The sequence below is a fragment of the Aquarana catesbeiana genome, linkage group LG02 (assembly GCF_042186555.1).
Source record: "Aquarana catesbeiana isolate 2022-GZ linkage group LG02, ASM4218655v1, whole genome shotgun sequence".
NCBI lineage: Eukaryota > Metazoa > Chordata > Amphibia > Anura > Ranidae > Aquarana > Aquarana catesbeiana.
In genome coordinates, this window is record NC_133325.1 from 152,122,577 (window position 1) to 152,149,691 (window position 27,115).

At 43.0% G+C, this 27,115-nt stretch overlaps 1 protein-coding gene across 1 annotated transcript in view; it reads left to right on the top strand.

Annotated features, from left to right (window-relative positions):
* The window catches only part of NCKAP1L (NCK associated protein 1 like), a 382,805-nt gene that overhangs the window by 265,918 nt on the left and 89,772 nt on the right, over window positions 1-27,115 (top strand). Inside the window, exon 29 of the mRNA XM_073613639.1 lies at window positions 3,030-3,139. Within this exon, the coding sequence (XP_073469740.1) occupies window positions 3,030-3,139 (110 nt within the window). The remainder of the gene's footprint in view (window positions 1-3,029; window positions 3,140-27,115) is intronic.

A 27,115-nucleotide genomic window follows, 5' to 3' on the forward strand; every position in this document is an offset into this window, starting at 1 on the left:
AGCATGTAAGGAATTACAAATAGACACTGAAGACATTAAAGGTAACAGCATCCAAAAGTATCTGCGTGATCAAGGGTGCATGTGGATATTCATCTCTCCTCATTCCTCTCACATGGGTGGAGCATGAGAACGCATGATCAGAGTGACTCGACGCATTTTAGACTCTATGATGTTAACTACTAGTTTAGCTCGACTCACCCGTGAAGTGCTAACCACATTTATGGCTGAAGTGTCAGCCATTGTCAATGCAAGGCACTTGATTCCAGTATCAACAGATCCAGAATCACCAAGCATTCTGACCCCAGCAATGCTCCTTACACAGAAGATAGGAAACATTCCCACTCCAGTTGGGGATTTCAATTAAAAAAACCTGTATAAACGCCAATGGAGACAGGTGCAGTGCCTCGCTAGCACCTTTTGGCACCGTTGGAGGCGTGAATATATTGTGAAACTTAAGGAACATCGCAAATGGCAAGCCGTCAAACAGAACATTCAAGAAGGAGATGTCATTCTGTTAAAGGATCACTAAAGCTATTTTTTTTTTTTAAATAACAAACATGTTATACTTACCTCCACTGTGCAGCTCATTTTGCACAGAGTGGCCCCGAACCTGGTCTTCTGGGGTCCCTCGGCGACTGTCTAGGCTCCCCCCCCCGCAAGGACTCAACACTTTTATGCGAGCTCCCTCGCATGGTGTTGAGTGCTTGTGAGCGCACTCCCGTGATACAGCCGGTGGCCATAGCCGCCAACTGTATCACTCGGCCCCACCCCCCGGCGCGCCGCTTCATTGGATGTGATTGACAGCAGCGCGAGCCAATGGCTGCGCTTCTTTCAATCCATCCACTCTAGCCAATCAACGGCCAGGCTGAGTGGCGAAGAGGATGTCGGGAGCGAGCGCGGGACTTACGAGGGGTCAGGTAAGAAAAACTGGGCGCTGGGGGGGGCAGTAGTGTCGGATGTTTTTTCACCTTAATGCATAGAATGCATTAAGGTGAAAAAACTTTTACCTTTACAACCCATTTAAGAGACAAGCAGGTGCCGCAAAATGAGTGGCCTATAGGTCTTATCGTTAAATCGGAAGGTCTGCAAGGTTGAAGTAAAAATTGTCAGACAAGGGACTGTGAAAATCTTTACAAGGCCCATTATAGAAACCATCCTTTTAATGGCCAAATCGGACTATAACAAAGAAAAGGACTGAACACCCATTCTGGGAATCTTCAAAGACATTGTGGTGCACTCAACCATCCTGAACAGTGCACCCCGCTGGCGTCAATTGCTGGAAGGGACTTTGGAGACAGAGGTGCCGACTTGATATTGCATTATTATCTGTACATGATGTTATGCACTGTTGTTTTGTTTTCACATATGTACCACATAATTAGTAACAGTGGTATCTCCAGATACCAGACAGGGAGTATCATGGAACAAGAGTGCCTAGTTTGTTTGCCCTGTCTCTTTTTGCAGTTGTAGCACTGACCCCGAAGGAGCTGCTGATTTTATTTGGGTCTTTGCCGTCACCCTCTTACCTGTATTTCCACCATATACGGGACTTAGAGTCTATATTAGGCCTTACGCCCACCAATGTATGCACCAGTCACTTTGCTCTGTTTCCAATGCTTTATTGCAAAACTTTTTAGTAAGTAGCAGTAAAGAGGTAGAAAGGGAGTTGCAGGAGAGTTCAAATACCTTATGCAGATCACTGAGGAATTTAAGATCCTGAAGACAAACACACTTTCAGTCTACAGATCTTTGCCCACCCGGATAGGCCTCTCTCATTGACCTAGCAGCCGGAATGGCGCACGGATGAAAAGTCTCTGCCACAGAATTGAGAAAAACAAAAATGGTTGTACGATCCTCTGCCACAGGATGTAGTATTAGATGAACAATCCTCTGCCATAGGATTTAATATTGGATGAACAGCAACACAGTACCAGAACCTTTAAGCCGACCCGGCAGTACTGTGCAGTAGGTTAGTTAGGATGCATCCTCCAATTGAGTCACCAGGCTCTTCTTAAGATACCAGCCTTTCGCACGATCCTCTCCAAGATGAGTCCTCCCCTGGATCTTTCAATTGCTCAGCTTCTTTCCGCAGGATAGACAGCACAGGACCACCTCTGAACTAATAGGCCCCAGGCGACTTCTGGGCCTACTTGTAGTAACATAGCCTTGGGCCAGCATGGTCCCAAAACAGGAAATAAGTTGTCACATACCTTAGGCCAGGAGGGCCAGGAGGCAAAAGAGACCTAAAAATGGCGTCTGTCCCTTAAGTACCCTTTCCCAGAATGCACAGCGGTGGACCACCTCTGCTGGGTTACTTCTGAGAAAGAAGAGTACTCAATACACTTCAGCCTGTTGCTCTTCCAACCCTGGCCTGTGGTGACAACAACACCTACAGACAACAGTGTGGAACTACACGCAACACAGCCAGTGCTGGAACAGAAGCTAATTTAGCCACAGATTAAATCTGAACTATATACAGAACAGATAACCCCCTAAATTTACATGCAAGCGCCTGATCAACAGGAGCAGGGCGCTACACAGTGTTTACCTTTCTGATCTACTAGAGTCTGGTTGCCATAGTACCCTTTCAATTCCCTGGTAGAGAGAATGGATTAGCCCACTCTCCCTGTCTAAATTCATTAGTTTCTCCCTGTTCCTTTTCCTGTTTAGCCCTGTCCCCTGTTTTTTTTTTTTTTACTCACGGAAGGCTCTGTAAGTACATCCTGAGGAATCTTGCAATAAGCATTACATTTGTTATCTCCTTCCTGGATAAGCATTCCACATAGAGAAGCTCTCTCTCAACATCCTACAACATCTACAAACTCTCTGCTGTTATTTTACAAATAAATTTAAGAAAGTTAAAGGACTTTGTTGCGCTTTGATAGGAAGGTGAATTAGGGTAGCTGGCCTTATTCATATCCTTGCATATGACACTGGGGTTGCAGAATAGTTAGTGTTGGTTAACATGCTCCACAAGGGAATTATTTATTGGCTAACCTTATATACAGCAAATGTGTTTGTTTTTGCAGGATACAATAATAACATCCACTGCCTGGCCAAAGCTATCATTCAGGTGTCTGCTGCATTCTTCACCATTTATCATAAGAACATAGAGACACACCTCAAAGAATTCTTGCTGGTAAGCAGTTGTCATGGTATTTTTTAAATATCACAGTTAAATTTAATGTATAATTCTTCTTTTTTTTAAGTGTTCAGTAAAGAGGAATGCCTACACATAGCAAAGCACTGAAATCTTGTATTACACCACAGTTTTTTTTTTCTTGGTGCAGGTCTATCAGCTATTTTATGCTTGAGGAGAAGGAGTAGGCACACAAAATGTCTCCATATTGTGTGGTTAGACACAATGGGACACTGAAATTCTTTAACATCAAGAGGTTCAGTGGTGTGTTTAGATTATGTGGCTTTTTACTGTAAAATGACAATATTTCTTAATATAATACTTTAAAGCAAACGCTAATGATCCTAAAATCAGTCTCCACTTGGATGCAAAATTGTCCACCTCCAGGTACTTGTTTGTGGCTTTATCTTTCTAATATAGAGCCTGGGAAACCCAACACCCAGGGTACTTTATTATGGAAGTTCTATCTTGGAAGTTTGTGATTTGGCTTGCTCACTCCCAGCTCTCTATTGGTCAGTTACATTGAAGCTTCTCATCACAATTATCATCCAATAGAGAGAAGATGGGGGGGGGGGCTAGTAAGAGTGTTGACTTAATAGTTGGCTTTTGCATAAGGAGAGCTTCAGGTTTTGGCACTCTTGGGGCACACTAGAACAAAAGTAAATGCATGCAATACGGAAGAGATTGATTAGGTTCAGTCCATAGTAGATATTGACACCACACGTGGAAAAGAAAGTGAGGAAGTGTATATCACTTCATGAGTCCTCCTCGTGATGTCATGGGTCATCCTTTTGAGCACATCCACTCTAAATGATTCCAGCTTCTTTGGATCCCTGGAAGGGCTTGAACTATTCACTTTGTTCCACTACATGAGAGGTTTCCTGTTGTGAACCGCCATTGATTCCTAACTTGAGGACAAAGGCCCTGGCTGAGTATTAAGCCACAAGCGACCTAACGCTTGCTGTCAGGTAAGCGTGTACTCTGTGTGGTGGAGGTTTATTCTTGGTCGTGTTGTGAGTCACTAACATCACAAGGAGGACTTATGAAGTTTCTTTTCCACGAGTGGTATCAATAACTACTATGGACTGAACCTAATCTATCTCTCTCCTATTACATTTATGTAACGCGGCTCTATTTTTCCCATTGTTTATTACTGTGTGTATCTCTCAGCAGAGCTGCCGCTTTTGCTACTTTGAGGATATATGGCACAGTTTGTTTTTTCTTTATATAAAAGGTAAATGCATGTTCATTTGCCTTAAAGAGGAAGTAAACTGATGGGTTTTACTTCCTGTTTATTCCCTTGCAAAGTAAAAGCATAATGGGCTAGTATGCATCGCATACTAGCCCATTATGTGCCACTTACCTGCAAATGAAGCCCACGATGTCCCCACTGGTGGAAGCATCCATCTTCACCCCTCTTCCTTCTGGGGCCGCGGACTCCGGCTCTTTGACTGGGCAGAGCCGCGTGATGTCACTCCAACGATCTTGCCCTTTCTAAAATGCGCATGTGTTGATGATGTCAGGGCAAGAGTAAATGGTAAATATCTTCTAAACCGTGCAGGTTTAGGAGAAATTTCCAGTACCTACATATAGCACCCTATATACATATAGGTGCTAGCATAGGATTTTTTTCTAGGGAAAACTGTCAACACAGGTAAATTTAGGCAGGCCTTTGTTTTGAGCTAGGCCTCTCTGTTTTGATATGGGGGCAGGGAGTGGTTAGTGTAGCAGTGGGTGTCCACCTGTGCTTCAGTGCTAAGGCGCCTCCCCTGCTTCCAGGGAGAATGTTCTGGAAGAGGGGCAAGGCCTAGAACAGGAGTGGCAGGCAGCTTATGTGGGAGCCCTGACCAATCCCCAACTGGAATTGGCAAGGGGCGGGCCTCCTATATAAGCTGAGGTAACAGACCACTGGGGGGAGTTGTCAGCTGAGAGAAGTGGAGAATCTACTAACCTTCTATGAGGAGGTGAGTTGCCATCTAGATAAAGGAAGGTCCGTGGACGTGGTGTATCTGGATTTTGCAAAAGCATTTGACACAGTTCCCCATGAACATTTACTGTACAAAATAAGGTCCGTTGGCATGGACAATAGGGTGAGTACATGGATTGAAAACTGGCTACAAGGGTGAGTTCAGAGGGTGGTGATAAATGGGGAGTACTTGGAATGGTCAGAGGTGGGTAGTGGGGTTCCCCAGGGTTCTGTGCTGGGACCAATCCTATTTAATTTGTTCATAAACGACCTGGAGGATGGGATAAACAGTTCAATCTCTGTATTTGCAGACGATACTAAGCTAAGCAGGGCAATAACTTCTCCGCAGGATGTGGAAACCTTGCAAAAAGAGCTGAACAAATTAATGGGGTGGGCAACTACATGGCAAATGAGGTTCAATGTAGAAAAATGTAAAATAATGCATTTGGGTGGCAAAAATATGAATGCAATCTATACACTGGGGGGAGAACCTCTGGGGGAATCTAGGATGGAAAAGGACCTGGGGGTCCTAGTAGATAATACGATAATTCTCCCACTCTACAAGACTCTGGTCCGGCCGCACCTGGAGTATGCTGTCCAGTTCTGGGCACCAGTCCTCAGGAAGAATGTACTGGAAATGGAGCGAGTACAAAGAAGGGTAACAAAGCTAATAAAGGGTCTGGAGGATCTTAGTTATGAGGAAAGGTTGCGAGCACTGAACTTATTCTCTCTGGAGAAGAGACGCTTGAGAGGGGATATGATTTCAATATACAAATACCATACTGGTGACCCTACAATAGAAATAAAACTTTTTTGCAGAAGAGAGTTTAACAAGGCTCGCGGCCACTCATTAAAATTAGAAGAAAAGAGGTTTAACCTTAAACTACGTAGAGGGTTCTTTACTGTAAGAGCGGCAAGGATTTGGAATTCCCTTCCACAGGCGGTGGTCTCAGCGGGGAGCATCGATAGCTTCAAGAAACTATTAGATAAGCACCTGAATGACCGCAACATACAGGGATATATAATGTAACACTAACACATAATCACACACATAGGTTGGACTTGATGGACTTGTGTCTTTTTTCAACCTCACCTACTATGTAACTATGAGTACTAGACAGCAGCAGGAGGGCACCCCCATGTGGGGGGGGGGGGTGCGTCGATCACAGAAGGAGGCCTGGGGAGAACTGTGAGGGAACTTCACCTTTACACGGTCATTGGTGAAGTCTTTATCATTACATGGTCATTGATGAGGAAACTCCTGTGGCAGAGAGGCAGGTGAAGCTGTCGGAACATACAGTCCGGTTAAGTTCTCCATCATGGACTCAGGGCAGAGAAAGGTCAGTGAGTGTACCACAGTGGAGGGCTGGATGTGGAGACATGCCAGGAAGTCTGTGAGGGAAGTTCACCTTTATACGGTCATTGGTGAAGTCCTTATCCTTACACGGTCATTGATAAGGAGTCCTGGTTTAGAGGAGAGACTGTGGAGAATAGTGTCAAATGGATGTGACCCGAGGGCACAGGATTTGCAAGCTGGGCTAGCTGGGAATAGTGGTCCACTGTCCAACACATGCTTTTAAACTACTAGGCCTCCGGGGAGAGTTACTGCAGGCCTCTGGCCTAGTAGCAGCAAGCAAGCAGAGTCAGCATTAGAGACTATTCAGAGTGGGATCTTTTGTACAGAGAAGAAGATGTGATGGGAAATTAATGTGCTTCAGTATAAGTTTGTGCAGGAGGAGACGATTTCTGGAAACTTCACCCTTACACGGTCATGGGTGAAGTCCTTATCTTTACACGGTAGCTGATGAGGAATTTCTGGGAGCAATAGTCTTCAGGAGTCATGCAGAGGAGGAGCAATAGTCTGTATGGTGATGCAGGGAAGAGACTGTAGCTGTTATATATATGCGCTTCATTTCTTCAGGCTTAAACCTGGTTCTAATCTATAAAGTCTTTAAATATGATGGCAGAGTGATCTGATCTATGGGCATCCCATATACCCCTTCCCCCAACCAAGTTATACCCCCAATAAACAAAAATAAAACAAAGCAAAAGACTGTTCATTGTCTCAGATGTGATATATGGAGGTCTGGCAACAGGGTGATATGGTGGATGTTTGTTACTATTGGCAACTACACCGCTACATACAGGTAAGCCTTTAAGGTGTCTGTTTTTGCATCCAAGAAGTAATTTACAAGTTTTAGACACACTACAGCATGGGTGCTCAACCTGTGGCCATCCAGCTGTTGTGGAATTACAAGTCCCATCATGCCTCTGCCTTTGGGAGTCATGCTTGTAACTGTCAGCCTTGCAATGTCTCATGAGACTTATAGTTCTGCAACAGCTGGAGGGCCGCAGGTTGAGCACCCATGCACTAGAGCAGGGGTCTCCAAATGATGGCCCTCCAGTTGTTCAGGAACTACAATTCCCATCATGCCTAGTCATTTCTGTAAATGTCAGAGTTTTACAATGCCTCATAGAACGTGTAGTTTTGCAACAGCTGGAGGGCCGTAGTTTGAAGATCCCTGCACTAGAGGAACACATAACAGTGAGGATAATTATTTACTGGCTTAAAAAGTTTCTTCATGCCAAACCATTAATGCTGATTATCGGATTATATGGAAATTTGCATGTCAGGGAAGCCCTTGCTCTTAACCACTTGCCGACTGCAATATGTGTATATATACGTTGCAGTTTGCAAGTGGTTTACTGGGATTATGGCTGAAGCTATTAGCCATATACCTGGTATTTTTTTCAGCCGGCGACTGGCTTTCTCTTAAAAGCAATTTGAGTGGCTCACAAGCTCCCTGGTGTTTCTCGGGCTTACCATTTCCACCGGCTTGCCTGAGAAATGATCCGATGGTGCAGTCGGCGTGTCACAGAGGCGATAAAAGACTGGATCGTCTTTAAAAGCCTCTATGGCCTTGGAGGACCCGATGGATGTTATGATGTCACTTCCGATCCAGGGTGGAAGTAAACATTTTTTTTTTGTTTTAAAACAAACGTGTAAAAAAAAAAACTATTTTTTTGATCTTTTGCTTTTAAAGGTAAAGGAGAGATATGGTTTTTTTTGACCAAGGACTTCTCCATAAAGAGGACCTGTCACCCTTATTTCTATTACAAGGGATGTTTACATTCCTTGTAATAGGAATAAAAGTAATAACAAATAAATAAAAATGAAAGGGACAGTGTAAAGAAAAAAAAAAAGCTTGCTGGTGCTCACGTACAGAAGAGAATGCATACGTAGGTCGCGCACACATATGTAAACGGTGTTCGCACCACACATGTTAGGTATTCCGAGAGGGAGAGCAATAATTTTAGTGCTAGACCTCCTCTGTAACTCTAAACAGGTAACCTGTAAAGGCGCTTAAAGCATTGCCACTGCACAAATACCACGTGACAAAAAATTGCAACGATGACATTTTATTCCCTGGGGTCTCTGCTTAAAAAAAAAAAAAAAAAAAATATATATATATATATATATATATATATATATATATATATATATATATATATATATATATATAATGTTTGGGGGTTATAAGTAATTTTCTAGCAAAAAGTACTGATTTAAACAAAGTGCCAGAAAAGGCTTGGTCTACAAGTTATATAAACTTGACTTGGCTGTGTCCTTCTGTGCAGGATAAGACTGTAAAGTAATTTTAACTTACATATTTACTGCATTTACTGTACCTATCTACCCATGAGGTATAACAAGTTCTCATATTTAAGCCAATTTCATAGGTCATTGTTGCCTTTCATCACACCTACTTACTTTAATGCCCTGTACACACGATAGGATTTTCCGACAACAAAATCCATGTCTTTTTTCTGACGGATGTTGGCTCAAACTTGTCTTGCACACACATGGTCACACAAAGTTGCTCGGAAATTCCAAACGTCAAGAATGCGGTGACGTACAACACGTATGACGAGCCGAGAAAAATGAAGTTTAATAGCCAGTGCTGCTCTTCTGCTTGATTCCGAGCATGCGTGGAACTTTGTGCGTCGGAATTGTGTACACACGATCGGAATTTCCAACAACGGATTTTGTTGTTGTAAAATTTGAGAACCAGCTCTCAAATTTTGTGTGACGGAAATTCCGATGGGAAATGGAGCCTACACACGGTCAGAATTTCCAACAACAAGCTCCTATCAAACATTTTCCGTTGGAAAATCCTATCATGTGTACAGGGTATTACACCTTCTAGCTTCATGGTAATATTTGCAGTCAATCATGTTATTTCATTAAATGTTCTTATAATCCCATATACTGTACAAGGCATTGCATTTTTTTCATCCTGTCATGACATTTGTAATTAATGTTTAAATTGATAGAAAGCAATTAAAAGATGTATGACAATTCACTATAACTAATTGCGCAAAATTTGATTCCTGTAGTAGTGTAACTGAGAAAAAGATCAGAAAATGATTAACAGAACTAGAAAAATACCATAAAGCAATCCTCACTTTGTGAAAATTCCACTGATTAGAAAATGGCCGCTTTCAGTGGTTAAACAGCAGTACCTCAGCGAACACCGCTCGTGAATGCGAATGGCATAAATGCTTTTAGCGGAATGTTAAATGAAAGGCTGGGAACGTTGCAGGCCCTTGTATAAACAATTGCACACAAGGCAGAATAAATCAGCTGGAATAACACAGACCTACAAGTGAAGACCGCATTACACAATCCACATTACACACATCAACGCATACTTAGGTTATTATGAGAAATGCATTCCCCTAGAAAATGCTGCATCCCAGGTATGGTTACTCTGGGTTTACATCACAATGAATGTATGATAAATACTAACTATGTCTAGCGTTAACATACTTAGTCAAATTTCTGTAGACAGATGATGAGGTAAACATCTGCTAGGCCTATAATTCAGGCCTTTAGGCTTTAAAATGGATTAGGGAGCAGTGATGGTGTCAATGCTCATGTTCTATTTTAATACCACTTGTCAAAAATTCTCAGAGCTGCATAATTATCCATATTCCATATATTATCTGGCACACTGTATTAATATTTAAAATTCTGCAGACAGAGATCGAGAACTCTTCAGTTATTACTAGCTGTAAAATTAGAAGCCATTTTTTTGTGGAACTTCAGTAAAATAATCAAGAAACAAAAGTATTCCAACTGAGTTATTCTCATTAAAAAACAGAATGCAATTTGTTATATATTTATATTAACATTTATTTTGGAGATAAAAATATTTGCAAGTGTAGCGCAGACATCCCAATATCTGAAAAAAATCATTTCAGGAAGGTGGCAAACTCATTTCAGGGAGGTGATGCTCTGCGCCGGCACCGACCCCCCCCCCCCCCTCCAATTAAATGCAGCCTTGCCAGTGCCAATTAAATGCAGCCTTACGACACAAAGACTGCAGACATACTACAAGAGATGGTCAGAGACTGCAGACATAGTACAGGAGATGGCCAGAGACATAGTACAGGAGATGGTCAGAGACTGCAGACATAGTACAGGAGATGGTCAGAGACTGCAGAAATAGTACAGGAGATGGTCAGAGACTGCAGACATAGTACAGGAGATGGTCAGAGACTGAAGACATAGTACAGGAGATGGTCAGAGACTGAAGACATACTACAGGAGATGGTCATAGACTGCAGACATACTACAGGAGATGGTCAGAGACTGTAAACATAGTACAGGAGATGGTCAGAGACTGCAAACATGATAAAGAGATGGTCAGAGACTGCAGGCATGATACAGGAGATGATCGGAGACTGCAGACATACTACAGGAGATGGTCAGAGACTACAGACATGATACAGGAGATGGTCAGAGACTGCAGACATACTACAGTAGATGGTCAGAGACTGCAGACATGATACAGGAGATGGTAAGAGACTGCAGACATACTACAGGAGATGGTCAGAGACTGCATATATGGCTGAACCCAGTGTAAAAGTGTCTAGTATCGCAGGGCTGCACCACTCTATTTAAACCAGCTCTGCAAGATCAAGTCAGTAATCCTCCTTTGAAAAGTACAACCAAGCGACAAGGCAGCAGCACATCCAATTTCCAAAATAAAAATTGTCTTACAAACAGTAAACTGGTCAGGATTAGTGGATTGACAGGAAAAAAAAAGCCAATTAAAGGCACAGTTACAGCAGCCAATCAGAGAGACTGTACTGAACTGCAGGAAGAGCCGCAATGAATTCTGGGACATGCAGTTACCTCACAAAACGACCCCATAGACTGGTATACAGGGAGAAACTACAAAGCCTTGGATGCTCTGTACAAAAAGGAACTGAGGACTCCATTTTGTGTTCTGAGGAGATTCTCAGTGCTCCATGAGGCAGAGAGAGACACAGATGTGATACGAGGGGCTGCTGTTTTCCACGGAGGTGATCCATTCAGCCACAGTTCCAGAGGTCGGTGTGTTGATCCTACCACAGCTCCAGAGGTCAGTGTGCTGATCCTGCCACAGTTCCAGGAGTTGGACATCCCACCTGAGAGGGATCCTGGCTATATCTCCAGACGTTCGTGAGGGCGTGGGCCGATCCAGTTACAAGGTGGCCAGTCGGGCCTTTCGGGGAACTTGTCGCTTAATCCTTTGGTCACAGGGTGGGTGAGCGGGCGTTTGCCCATCTTTAAAGACACGATAGTCAGGCAACAGTGCATCACCAGTGCCCACATTTGTAGGAACACTTGCACCCTGCTGAACAGTCACTACATTCCACTTTGCCTACCAGGATACTGCTAGCATCCCACATCCCACTTTGCCTATCTGGATACTGCCAGCATATAGTATATAGTGTAATACTGCTAGGTTTATTCATAAAATCCCAAATTATTACGCTTACATCAAAAACGTTAAAATCGTGCAGAAAAACGCCGCCTTGGCGTGCAAACAACCATCGCTAGGTCTCCTCAGCTAGATGAGTTTCGCCCCTCCCACTGAGTGTCATTAGAAGCTAGTGGGGCCCGTGACTAGTTGCCTTTTATGCCTTAAGTCCCGCCTACTACACCCAATAACTCCTACTACTCTCACTAAGTGTGCAGTAATAATTTACAACACTTCCGGTTACCGCCAGAACCGGAAGTGCTGTAACCGCCATTTGCATTTGTGATCAACATGAGATCACTTCCTGTTTCCACAGGAAGTACTCATGTCGTCATCTTAGTACTCATTATGAGACATTACACCCACTGCTATTACTTCTTTGTATATGACAACTTCCTGTATACACAGTGTGAATACCACCATACTAGTATTATTCTCAGTGTTGTTGTTATCATATATATATGTAGTACTTTGTGTGGTATTTTTACTCAGCAAATACGCTTCTCAATGTATCGGGCGTATGTTTTATCTACAGATGTTATCTAATTTACTTTAGGTAGCAATGTGTGAAAGAAATTCCCCCAATGGGACTATACAGTCAATGAACACAATATCATGCTTGTACTGTAATTGTGCTGTCCCCCCCTCTACATTGTAAAGTGCTGTGTAAACTGTTGGCGCTATATAAGTCTTGAATAATAATAATAATAATGCCTTACTAATTTCCAATGACTATACATTATTTCAATGACAATTCTAATGCGGTTTGGTAAACATATCTAAATTAGTCAACATTCTGAATTATAGCAAAATGAAATAATTAAAATAAAAATATAATAAAAATAAAATAAATATTAAAAAATATATAAATGAAAAATAAAATAAAAATTGAAAATTGCTTATGAAGCAATTCACATCTAAGTCCATGTTTAACCCTTTAGGTGATAATGACTGTAATTGGTATATCCATTGAGTTTCATTTTGTGAAATAGCCTTTAAATTGGTGCCCCTCCAGTGTCTCTCTACTCTATCAATGCCACAAAAAATGTATTTGGAAAGGTCCCTATTATGGAATCTTCTAAAATGGTATGACAAACTATGCTTGCGAAATCCCTTTTTAATATTATTAATGTGTTCTCGTAGTCTCACTTTTAGTTCTCTGGTGGCCCTACCCACATACTGGAGACCACATTCACATTCCAAAAAATATGTGACGTGTGTGGTGCGACATGTATTAAACTTAGGTATCTCATAAACTTGTCCAGTAGTTTTAGATTGAAAATGCGTTGATTTTTTCTTTCCTCCTTTACATGTTCTGCATGTTAGGCATTTGCCACATTTAAAAAATCCTATCTGGTTGAAAAAAGTGACCATTTTTTTTGGGGGGGGGGGGGGAGTCAGGGATACTTTTAACAATTCTGTCCTTAAGTATTGGTGGGCATCTATAAATTAATTTTGGTCGTTTAGGTAATGTTTGACCAACACCAGATCTCTGAGCAAAATGGGCCAATGAGTTTTAATGATCTTTTAATGATCTTTTCTGGTTGTTGATGTTGTCTATTAAACTCAGTGCAGAAGGTTAAATCATATTTCTTGTCCTTTTTTATTTTTGGGATAAGTAATTGTTTCCTGTCCATTAATCCTACTTCTTTTTGTGTTTTGATAAGTTGTGGGCGTTTTTATCCCTTCTGTGCAATTTCTATTTAATAACATGCTGGATTGTGATTCATAGTCCTCTTGGAGGTCACATTTCTTTTTTACTCTCATGAGCTGACCTTTAGGTATACCTGAAATCCATTTAGGATGGTGGCCACTTGAGGTGGGAATATAACTATTCCTATCTGTATTTTAAAAAAATGTACGGGTATATATGTTGTTTCCTTGTTTGAAAATTTCTAAATGCAAATAATTTACTTTTTCTTCACTGTGACCTGCTGTGAAAGAAATATTATATTCAATAATGTTAATATGTTGTAGGAATTCTTTCAAAGTATCCTCACTGCCTTCCCAAATTAAAAAAATGTCATCGATATACCTTCTATATATTTTCAGTCCTGGGATGTTTCTACCATATTTCCTCCAACTCCAACTTGCTCATAAAGATGTTAGCCACCATTGGAATGTATTTAGCTCCCATTGCAACACCTCTTATTTGTTTATAATATTGTTTGTCATGCCAAACATAGTTGTTTTCCATTGCTAATTGCAATATATCCAACATAAAATCTATTTGTGTATTCTGTAGGGTAGTGTTGGATTCCAAAGCCCATTTGATTGCTGCAGTGGCATCCTTTTGTCTGATATTGGTGTATAGTGAATCAACATCTATACTAAACAGTATCGTTTGATCATTCACCGGGGTGTTCCTGATATAAATAATAAGGTCCCTGCTATCTTTCGTGTAGGATGGGAATTGTTGGGCAATGGGTTGCAAATAATGGTCCAAATATTCTCCAACTCTAGAAAATAAAGAGTCCCCCCCATTGATAATGGGGCGTCCTGGGGGTTTATGAATGTCCTTATGTATTTTAGGGACCTGATATATAATAGGGGTCTTAGGTGCCATCGGGACAAGATATTTGGCTTCCTTTTTGTCCAGTATGCCTTTCTCTTGGGCTTTTTAAACTTTTTTGATAAGTGTGGCTTTTAATTTGTTATATGTTTCTTTACCCTCTATTAGGCAGTTTAATTCTTTTTTGTAATCTTTTTTTATCTAATACCACTATTCCTCCCTCCTTATCCGCCGGTCTTACAATGATATCTTTCTTTTTTTCAAATTTCTTAAGGCCCTGTTGCATATGTTTATTGCCTCTAGTGGGATGTAAATGGATCTCTGCAATGTCTTGTTCAACCATCATTTTAAACACATCAAGGCATTGATTATTGCTATGTCTAGGGTTAAACGTGGACTTATTCCTTAACCCACTAAGTTCATATTGTGAATCCACGCTAGTGGCATCCTGGGCTTTCATTGCAAAATGTTTCTTAATATTAAATCTTCTGATAAAGGGCAATAAAGGTTCTAAATTTGTTGACATTCTTTGGTGGGGCATATTTGAGACCTAGCTCTAGAACTTTCAGTTCCTCAATACTAAATTGTATGTTACTTAAATTAAAAATGCCTCCAGCTAAACTTCCCTTTTTCTTTTTCTGGCCCCCTCTGCTATCTCTATTCTTCCTTCTCCTGTATGCTGTGGTGGTGGGTATACCTCTCCTGTGTGTTGTGGTGGGGGATATCCTCTGTGTCCTCCCCTCGGTCTCCAGTAATTCACCCCCACCCCCCCTATAGGGGAGACCCCCCTATCAGAGATCGTATGAACACAATGGGTATCCACCTTACTATGGAGGGGATTATCGGGACAGAGGTCATGGCAGACCCCCATGGAGAGGCTAGAGGGGGAGAGGAGGTTACTGGGGACCACCCAGCAGCCCCAGGAATCACTGGAGACCGAGGGGAGCATGGAGTGTCACTTGAGAATCACATCAACTGCATATTTGCACAAGCCCAGCACACTGTATTGGATGGACTTTATATGATTGCACTTTATTTGTTTGCACTACAATTGCACTGAGCACTTTATACTATATTGTTAAGTAATACCATGCCATCAATGTAGGCACTGTATTATTATCATCGGATACTATACTAGTGTTTATTGTTTAAAAGAGCAGCGCTGAGTACAATATTTATCTTTTTATCACTTGGGGTTTTCACCTTGCACTACAACAACAGCCCAAATTGCATATTCACAGCATCACATATTTATCTCCATAGCGCGGGTTTATTTTAAATCTATTTAATCAGTAATTTAGTGATTCCAGTGACTACCTTTAAAGGGGAACTCTCACGTTAAATGTTAGTGATAACTTGCATCTGTGGCCTATTGCCTCACATTTAATTGCATGGGTCTGTGATTTCAGGACTTGAGGGAAAGAGACTGACCGTTGTTAAGTCAGATCAGTTCCTCTTTATGCCTGAGTGCATAGGCCACTCTAGATCTATTTAAGTTGTTTGTGTTATTTTGAAGTCTGCATTTTGAGTTTGATTAACACTATGAAAGACCATAGTTTGCCATTCTTGACTATTGAGTTACCAGATCACTGTTTGGTTGTGGAAAGTTTCCCAGTAAACAAACTTCCTGTTCACTACATTTGTGTCTGCTTTATTGTGTTTGCAAGTACACTGTATGCTAGGTGTGCCAGAGGGGCTCAGTTCTTTGGAGTTGAGAGGCAGAGTAACGGACTGAACAAACCTAAGCAGCTCCTTCGGGGGTATCGCTACACAAGTATTTAAAATTTTGATTTATGCTGGTCCAAAGGGCAAATTCATATTAATTGATCTAGAGAATATTCTCAAAGGACAACTGAACTTGTTCTTCAATAAATCCCCCTCCCCCAAGTGCAGTCTGGTGTCTTAGCCCAAATTCATACTATAACCTGCATGTAAATCGCACAGGAACTGCACTGCATTACGGTGCAATTCAGAAGCTATTCAGTGCAGTGCGATTTGAGCCCATTCATTTTAGGCCTAGGCTCACACTCTGAATCAATTGTGAATCACACAGGAACTGCACCGCATTCCTGTGCAATTCACAAGTGATTCAGCGCAGTTAGATTTTAGCCAATCACACAGAATGTGCATGCACCTATTTAGAGCAGCACCACAACCAGAACACATGGTGGTTTTGCACCATGCGATCCATGCAGGCAAACGCACTGCGTTTGCAACCTGCCTTTGGGGTGTCATTAAATTTGTATTGACACCCGCAGCAGATCATAAGGGCAGTGCGATTGGAATGTGGTGGGGGAACTGCACACAGATCGTAACGTTTCCTGCATCACATTAGTGTGAACCTAGGCTGAATGGGCTCAAATCGCACCACATCACACCAAAAAAGTGCAGTCACCTTTTTTGGAGCCGCACCTCAACCACATTGCATGGTCATTTTGTAAAACAATGCATTTGTGATCCTTTTGGGGTGTCGTTAACCTTATATTGACACCTGTGGCGGATTGCAAACACAGTGTGATATCGATGCGGTGTGGGATATGCACAGGGATTGCTGCAGTTCCCACTCCAGATATGTGTGAACCTAGACTAAAAAAATATCTTCCTCTTTGTTCCAGCCATCTTCACTTTGAGGTCTTGCTTGATGCCGCACAGCCTTTCCTGCAAAAACATTTACTGCTCATGCACACTGAGTGTTTTTGAGCTCCTCTAAACACAGTTTCTCCTGGCAGGAGAAAAGCTGCTTAAAATAACGCAGTAAAAGACCAATTTTGCACACACGTTTATGCGTATTCTCACGTTTGGCATTAATGTATTCTATTGGTCAGACTATTATTTTATTCGTGCCCTTATAATGTATTAACATGGAACTGCCCAAACACTCCTCTCCTGAATGCACTGGTGATGTTTTTTTTTTTTAGCCTGTAAATGCTCCTCTTCTAAAATGCCTGGAAACGCCTATGTGTGCATGGTCACTTTAGGGTTAATTTAACAAACATGGAGAGTGCAAAATCTGGTGCAGATGTGCATGGTAGCCAGTCAGCTTCTAACATGGGCTTGTTGAATCAGTGGCGGTTCACACTTGTGCGATGCGATTTTGAGGCAAATTTTTTCATTGCGTGTTTGATTATTACCAGCGCGATTGTATTGCGAATTCAATGCGAATTGTTTGCGCTTTCAATGTAAATTAGGCACAGATGCGATTTGTGCTCAGGCCAATCGAAAAGGCAAGAAAAAAATGGGTGTTAACTTCCTGTGCTCTTCCTTGTTTTCCTTTGTGGGAGAGTATTGTCGCGAGGAGTGTGGTTTGTTTGTGAGTAGTCAGTGAGGATTTTGATTTTTGATCATTATGTTTCATCAAATGCCGTTGATCATGGCAGCAGTTGTTACTGCTACTGCTGCAGTCCTGATGGACAAAGCCAGGAGGAAGAGGAGGAGGAGGATGAGGAAGAGACTGATGAGTACAAGAAGATATTGGGTCCATCCAATTATTCAAAATAGGGAAGAGAGAGGCCAGTTCAGGATACTCTACAATGATCTCAGGCAGCATGAGGAGAAGTTCTTCAACTATTCCCGGATGTCAGTAAATAGGTTAGTACCTGTACCCTTCTTCCTTCTCCTCCTCCCTCCTTCTTACTATCTATCACTGACATGCATCCTACTGACCACCAATCCCACTGACCACCAACGTAAGGGCATGCATCCCACTGACCACCAATGCCACTGACCACCAACCCCACTAACCACCAACCCCACTGACCACCAACGCCACTGACCACCAATCCCACTGACCACCAACGAAAGGGCATGCATCCCACTGACCACCAATGCCACTGACCACCAACCCCACTGACCACCAACGCCACTGACCACCAGTCCCACTGACCACCAATCCCACTGACCACCAACGTAAGGGCATGCATCCCACTGACCACCAATGCCACTGACCACCAACCCCATTGACCACCAACGCCACTGACCACCAATCCCACTGACCACCAACCCCACTGACCACCAACGCCACTGACCACCAACGCCACTGACCACCAATCCCACTGACCACCAACGCCACTGAACACCAACGCCACTGAACACCAATCCCACTGACCACCAATCCCACTGACCACCAATCCAACTTTTGATCGCTTTTCTCCTTTTACTAGGAATCTTTCCTATTACCATTTTATTTGATTTTGTGTATGGGCTTTAGACTGTCACTTACATTGAATTTGTGGTTTTATTCCTTAGTTTCGATGAATTGCTTCGGCTGCTTGGTACACGTTTGGAGTATCAGAACACCACCTTTTGGAATAGTGTAGAGCCAGCAGAAAGGTTGCTTGTTACATTAAGGTAAATTTTATAGATATACTTTGTGTGTGAAATTTTATGCTATGCACAATAGTAAGCTATAGTAATGAATGCAAAGTATGCAGACAGATATGACAACAAAATTGTGTTCCAAAAAAAGTATTTATTTTTTTATTTTAAAAAACGTAATACGTAATTTTTTCGGATTACATACTTGGCATGAAATATTTTGGAAACAATCCAGCTCCCTTTGACTCTCTGACCTCCTCTGACTCTCTAGCTCTCTAACTTCCCCTGACTCTCTAACTCAATCTGACTCCCTTACTTCCCCTGACTCTCTATCTCCCTCTGACTCTCTGACCTCCTCTGACTCTATAACTTCCCCTGACTCTCTAACACCCTCTGACTCTCTGACCTCCTCTGACTCTCTAACTTCCCCTGACTCTCTAACTCACTCTGACTCTCTTACTTCCTCTGACTCTCTTACTTCCTCTGACTCTCTAACTTCCCCTGACTCTCTAACCTCCTCTGACTCTCTAACCTCCTCTGACTCTCTAACTCCCTCTGACTCTCTTACTTCCTCTGACTCTCTAACTTCCCCTGACTCTCTTAATTCCTCTGACTGTCTTGCTTCCTCTGACTGTCTAGCTTGAACGTAACTGAACTTTAATATTAAGTTACAAAACTTTAGTAACTCAAACTCTATCTCTCCAACTCATCCTCCCTGTCATCTCCAACTCTTCCATCCTCCCTCCCTCCCTCGCATCTTCATCTCCACTTTCCCCCTAATCTTTTTTCTCTACATCTCTATTTCCCCGAGCCATTCAAAATATGATAGCATTTTGGAATACACTATTCAAAATTATAAAAAATAATTTAACAAAAACATAACGCTAACAAAGAAAGTATCAATTTTCAACATGACATTGGTAGCCGCATTAGCAGGTAGTCATCTACAAATTCAAAAAACTTGGTGAACTATGTTCATCAGGCTTGGTGTGCCATTGTAGTGTTGCTGTTGAAGAGCTTGGTGGTGTTAGCTGCAAGGCTTTACCTTGTGTTGAGGGATATTTTCTCAGTAACACAGGTGGGAATATCTTGTTATCTGGTGGTACACTTGGGGATCCATATTGTCGATAGGGTGTAGGCATGTTTGAGGCTACTTCAAGCGATCGATTGTGATATGGATAATGACTTGGAATTGTCGGTTTCTGCTGTTCCATTGGTCTTGTTACAGGTGGAAATTGATTTGCCACGGACGGTATTTGCTCGTAGAGCTGTACTGGTCTGTTTTGTGTCGGGACATGGTAAGATGTTGAGTCAAGTGGTCTCATATCCATTTGTCTGCCGATATCCGTGGTTCTTCTTGGGGGTGAAATTACTGAGGCAACAGGTGAAGGAATAGGATATGGGATTCGTGATCTGGGGGTCTCATAAATGCTAGAGGGTTCTGCAAAACTAGAGGGATAAGGGTTTGGTGCAGTGTTTGAGGCAGAAGAAATGGGAGTAAATTTTTGAGGACTAGGAATGTCGTGCATTGGCACAGAAACATGGCGTGGCACAGTGAATGAATGGATGCAATGTTGCACTGCAATCCTCATATTAAAGTAATGGTCTGGCAAGACCTCTTTGAGAAGCGGCACCAGACTAATGGCAAACATAGTGTGAGGGCATCGCTGGGCATCGATTTGTTCAGTGATACCTGACACTATGTTTAGTAATTTATTGGTCTGGTCCTGGTCTTCAACCTGTTCTGCTGCCCTGCTGCTTTTCTTCCTGCGGGAAGCAGATGCTTGCCTTTGCCTTCTGTTGGACGGTGTCGAAACATCCCTATCCTCATTATCCCGCTCCTGAGCAGAGGACTCGTGTACCTCAATCAGCTCACCCTGGAGCTCCATAGATGAATCCTCCTGATTTGTGCAAACAAATGATACTCCTTCATCATCGTCAACACTAGGAGCATGCGCCTCCTCCTCCCCCTCCTCCTCCTCCTCCTCCCAACTTGCTTATGTGCTGCAATACATTAAATTGGAACTCTGTTATGAAATAAAATGTATAGCTGATAGAGGGAGAAGTAAAGGTTAGGGTTAGGACTGGTTAATTAGATAGAGATGGTAGAGTGACCGATTTCATGTATCATAACTTACTTCCTCAATTCTAGTACTGGCTTCAAAAAATCCATATATCTGGCGAAGGCATAGGGACGCTTTGGGGGGGCACCAGACCCACTCCTTGATTCACGCTGCAGTCTCTGGTGTCTCTGAAGTGTGTCCTTGAGGCTCCTCCACCTAGTGCGTATGAGTCCTTCTGTAATAAAAAAAAAAACATAACTAATTTATTTTATATTTTTTTCAGGTACCTAGCAACTGGAAATTCATTTCCCAGCTTACACTACGAGTTCAAATTGGGAAAATCTACGGTGAGCACAATTGTGCGTGACACCTGTATCGCCATCTGGGAGGTCCTAAGAGATGTGGTCATGAGAAAACCAAACAAAGAGGAATAGAACACCAAAGCTGAGTTGTTTTGGGAGCGTTGCAACTTCCCTAACTGTGTTGGTGCCATAGACGGCAAGCACATCAGAATTGTGAGGCCAGTCGGTAGTGGGACAACATTTTTTAATTATAAAAAATATTTTTCTTTTGTTCTTCTGGCAGTGGCTGATGCAAACTACTCGTTCACCTACATCGACATTGGTTCTTAAGGGAGCAGTTCTGACTCCAGCATTTTTTCCCACTCAAGTTTTGGAAGAATGATTCGGGAGAACGCACTAGACCTCCCAAACGAATGACCACTCCCTGGAACATCAGAACCCTCTCTCCCTTTAATATTTGTCGGTGATGAGGCTTTCGCTCTTTCAGAAAAAATGCTCAGGGCATATGCTAACCGGTCACTGTCTGTGGAGAAAAGGGTCTTTAATTATCGGCTAACAAGAGCACGAAGAGTTGTGGAGTGTACTTTCGGAATCCTAGCAAACAAATGGCGTTTTCTTCACACACCAATAAGTTTAAACATGGAAAACGCCATAATTGCCGTAAAAGCTGCCTGTGCACTCCACAATTTTGTCTGCAAAAAAGATGGCTACCTTTTCGAGGACTCTTTAATGGATGAGATGGAAGGCGCAGATTGGACACAAGGGGCAATTACAGAGGGGCCAGCATCCAAGAGAAATTTACTGACTTCTTTATGAGTCCTGCCAGTCAGGTATCATGGCAGCTTGATGCCATTCAATAAAGACCAATAACTTTTTCCCTGTCAATGCTGCATCGTCTACTATCTGTACTTTGTTCTATAAATGTAATAAAGTTGTATTGTTCGACAGTGTGTCCATCTATTTTTTGCACTTTCTGTGTCAACATACAGAGCATGCAATATCATTCCACAACATTGGTGGTCAGTGGGATTGGTGGTCAGTGGCATTGGTGGTCAGTGGCATTGGTGGTCAGTGGCATTGATGGTCAGTGGGGTTGGTGGTCAGTGTGATTGGTGGTCAGTGGGATTGGTGGTCAGTGGCGTTGGTGGTCAGTGGCATTGGTGGACAGTGGGGTTGGTGGACAGTGGGATTGGTGGTCAGTGGCGTTTGTGGTCAGTGGGATTGGTGGTCAGTGGGATTGGTGGTCAGTGGCATTGGTGGTCAGTGGCATTGGTGGTCAGAGGCATTGGTGGTCAGTGGGATTGGTGGTCAGTGGCATTGGTGGTCAGTGGCGTTGGTGGACAGTGGGGTTGGTGGTCAGTGGGATTGGTGGTCAGTGGCGTTGGTGGTCAGTGGCGTTGGTGGTCATTGGGATGCATGCCCTTATATTGGTGGTCAGTGGGATGAATAAATAGAAATATACTTACGTTTATGTTTGCGAACCTGGGGTGTGAAGTCATCCCAGTCTCCATACAGACTTTTACAAATTTCATTCCAGCCTCTGCTCTTCCGGGCATTGTTTTTGTATTCTTCAATCCGGCTGTCCCATATATAAGGCCTGTCACGAACAAGTCTGATGAGCTCCTCATTATCAATGGTGTTCCAATGCCTGGGGGCCATCTTGACTGCTTACAGATGGACATGAGACAGGAAACAGGAAGTGAGGGGGCAGAACTGAGTTGAACTGAACTGTTGAAAGGAGGAGCTGGAGGAGCTGGAGGAGCTGTGCGAAGAATTCGCACATATCTGAACCAACAATGCGCTTCCAGAACGATTTACACTGATGTCTATGGAGACTAAATTCGCAACGCAACACTGTAAACTCGCACAAGACCCTTTTTTTTATCGCATCGCATTCGGGGAGGAATCGCAGCGCATATATGTGAACGACCGTACTTGAAAACAATTACTCTTTGGATGACATGCAAATCTAGTTTTTGTTTAACGCAACGCATTCGTTATAAACTCGCACAAGTGTGAACCGGCACTGAGGCTTTGACTGAAAATCTGGAAGCTGATCGGTTTCTATGCAGAGCTGCACCAGATCTTGCACTCTCCAGTTTTAGTAAATCAACCCCATAAGCTAACATACAGGTACATTTACAGACTAAAAAAATAAATGCCAAACTTGTGCATGAGGCCTTATGGCCCGTACACACGATCCGAATATTGTACGAAAACGGTCGTCCGAGGAAGGATCGTACGATATTCGGATCGCGTGTACACTACTTTCGACAGCCGATCACGACCGTTCATCTGATATTATTCGTTCGGACATAGACAAAAATTTTCCTCGTACGATTCCAGATCGTACGATTTTTGTTTAGTCAGTATAGTTGTCGTCCGAAAATACAATACAAATACATTACAACACATGACATCACTTCCGATTTTTTTGTCTGTCGTACGAGAATTTTCGTGACTTTATTTAGCTATTCAACTTCTACTTGCGACTATAAGCGAGAACGGTCGTACGATATTCAGAATGTGCGTACGAGGCATTAGTGTGCTCGTACACTGTGGCCCTATTCGCTCTTATTAGTGAGCCATATTCCAGCCATCCTGCAGATACGGCTGACCTATAGAAACGAATAGGACCAGAGCAGTGCTGCACAGTTAAAGTGGTTCTAAAGGCAGAAGGTTTTTTTATCCTAATACATTCTATGCATTAAGATAAAAAAACCTTCTGTGTGCAGCAGCCCACCTCAACCCCCTAATACTTACCTGAGCCCCATCTTGATCCAGCAATGTTACACGTGAGACTTAGCTGTTTGGGACTCTCCCTCCTGATTGGCTGAGACACACAACAGGCACAGTGAGGCAATAAGGAAAGAGAGGAGGCGGGGCCGAGCCACTGCTTTGTGTCTGAATGGACACACAGAGCAGCGGCTCTGCTTGGGTGCCCTATAGCAAGCTGCTTGCTGTGGGGGCACGCGGCAGGAGGGAGGGGCCAGGAGCGCGGGTGAGGGACCTGAGAAGAGAAGAATCTGGGCTGCTTTGTGCAAAACCACTGCACAGAGCAGGTAAGTATAACATGTTTGTTATTTTTAAACAAAAAAAAATAAGACTTTAGTATTACTTTAAGATTGCTGGAACAGGGAAGCAATATTTTCTGCTTCCTCCAGTGGAGGAAATAATAATAATAATCTTCCAAGTCTTAGTGGAGCCATGTGATGATGTGATATTCAGTATCAATTATGTAATAAAGTGAGAGCTACTCAGTCCTGGAATACTGTGTGGTGATGCACCCACTAGGGTTGGGACAAATAAATGACAAGCTGGGCCCATATGAAATGAGCAGAATGACAGAATGTTGTTCAGCCTTGAAGAGAACCTCTGGCATTGGACCATGAAGAGGGTAAATGAATAATGCCACTAGGGATGAGCTTCGTGTTCGAGTCAAACCCATGTTCGACTCGAACATCGTCTGTTCGCCCGTTCGCCGAATTGCGAACGATATGGGCCATTCGCGCCAAATTCATGTGGCGCGTCACGGCCCATAATTCACTGCGGCATCGCAGTGCATTGCTGGCTGATGAATGGCCAAGCATGCACTATGACCCGCATGCTTGGCCAATCACAGCGCCGTCTGAACAGAGAGCTGTAATTGGCCAAAGCCAAGGAGGCTTTGGCCAATTACGGCTTAGGGGATTTAGCACACGCCCCACACTATATAAGGCCGCCTGCAGGGCGGCCCTGTGTAGTGTGTGTTCCGGCGTTCATAGATAGAGAGAGAGAGAGACAGACGGTGTCATTTGATTTGAGTTAGATAGATTAGGCAGAATAGTCAGTCAGTTAGCTGCACTTACAGTGTATTGTGTATATATATGCATCCCAGGTGTTGCATATATATATATATATATATATATATACACTGTATTCAGTTTAGCTAGATCCGTTCCTGTTATCTTCTTACTGACAGGCAGGCTTGTCTTGTTACAGTATTTACAGCTACCTGAAGAAAATTGCTGGTGTTCTTTTGATCCTATTAGTACCACAGTCAGGCAGCTAGACTATTTACAGTTAGTGCAGTGCGTCCTGCTCACAGTGTTCAGCTAAAACTACAAGTTAGTGTGGTGCGTCCACCTCACAGTGTTCAGCTAAACCTACAAGTTAGTGCGGTGCGTCCTGCTCACAGTGTTCAGCTAAAACTACAAGTTAGTGCTGTGCGTCCTCCTCACAGTGTTCAGCTAAACCTACAAGTTAGCGTAGTGAGACCTCTGCACAGTGTTCATCTAAAGCTCCAAATTAGTGCAGTGCGTCCTGCTCACAGTGTTCAGCTAGATCCGTTCCTGTTATCTTCTTACTGACAGGCAGGCTTGTCTTGTTACAGTATTTACAGCTACCTGAAGAAAATTGCTGGTGTTCTTTTGATCCTATTAGTACCACAGTCAGGCAGCTAGACTATTTACAGTTAGTGCAGTGCGTCCTGCTCACAGTGTTCAGCTAAAACTACAAGTTAGTGTGGTGCGTCCACCTCACAGTGTTCAGCTAAACCTACAAGTTAGTGGGGTGCGTCCTGCTCACAGTGTTCAGCTAAAACTACAAGTTAGTGCTGTGCGTCCTCCTCACAGTGTTCAGCTAAACCTACAAGTTAGCGTAGTGAGACCTCTGCACAGTATTCATCTAAAGCTACAAGTTAGTGCAGTGCGTCCTGCTCACAGTGTTCAGCTAGATCAGTTCCTGTTATCTTCTTACTGACAGGCAGGCTTGTATTGTTACAGTATTTACAGCTACCTGAAGAAAATTGCTGGTGTTCTTTTGATCCTATTAGTACCACAGTCAGGCAGCTAGACTATTTACAGTTAGTGCAGTGCGTCCTGCTCACAGTGTTCAGCTAAAACTACAAGTTAGTGTGGTGCGTCCACCTCACAGTGTTCAGCTAAACCTACAAGTTAGTGCGGTGCGTCCTGCTCACAGTGTTCAGCTAGATCCGTTCCTGTTATCTTCTTACTGACAGGCAGGCTTGTCTTGTTACAGTATTTACAGCTACCTGAAGAAAATTGCTGGTGTTCTTTTGATCCTAATAGTACCACAGTCAGGCAGCTAGACTATTTACAGTTAGTGCAGTGCGTCCTGCTCACAGTGTTCAGCTAAAACTACAAGTTAGTGGGGTACGTCCACCTCACAGTGTTCAGCTAAACCTAGAAGGTAGTGCGGTGCGTCCTGCTCACAGTGTTCAGCTAAAACTACGAGTTAGTGTGGTGTGTCCACCTCACAGTGTTCAGCTAAACCTAGAAGTTAGTGCGGTGCGTCCTGCTCACAGTGTTCAGCTAAAACTACAAGTTAGTGCTGTGCGCCCTGCTCACAGTGTTCAGCTAAACCTACAAGTTACTGTAGTGAGACCTCTGCACAGTGTTCATCTAAAGCTACAAGTTAGTGCAGTGCGTCCTGCTCACAGTGTTCAGCTAGATCCGTTCCTGTTATCTTCTTACTGACAGGCAGGCTTGTCTTCTTACAGTATTTACAGCTACCTGAAGAAAATTGCTGGTGTTCTTTTGATCCTATTAGTACCACAGTCAGGCAGCTAGGCTATTTACAGTTAGTGCAGTGCGTCCTGCTCACAGTGTTCAGCTAAAACTACAAGTTAGTGGGGTGCGTCCTGCTCACAGTGTTCAGCTAAACCTACAAGTTAGTGGGGTGCGTCCACCTCACAGTGTTCAGCTAAACCTACAAGTTAGTGCGGCGCGTCCTGCTCACAGTGTACAGCTAAAACTACAAGTTAGTGCTGTGCGTCCTGCTCACAGTGTTCAGTTAAAACTACAAGTTAGTGTGGTGCGTCTACCTCACAGTGTTCAGCTAAACCTACAAGTTAGTGCGGTGCGTCCTGCTCACAGTGTACAGCTAAAACTACAAGTTAGTGCTGTGCGTCCTGCTCACAGTGTTCAGCTAAAACTACAAGTTAGTGTGGTGCGTCCTCCTCACAGTGTCCAGCTAAACCTACAAGTTATTTTTTTGCGAGCTCTGC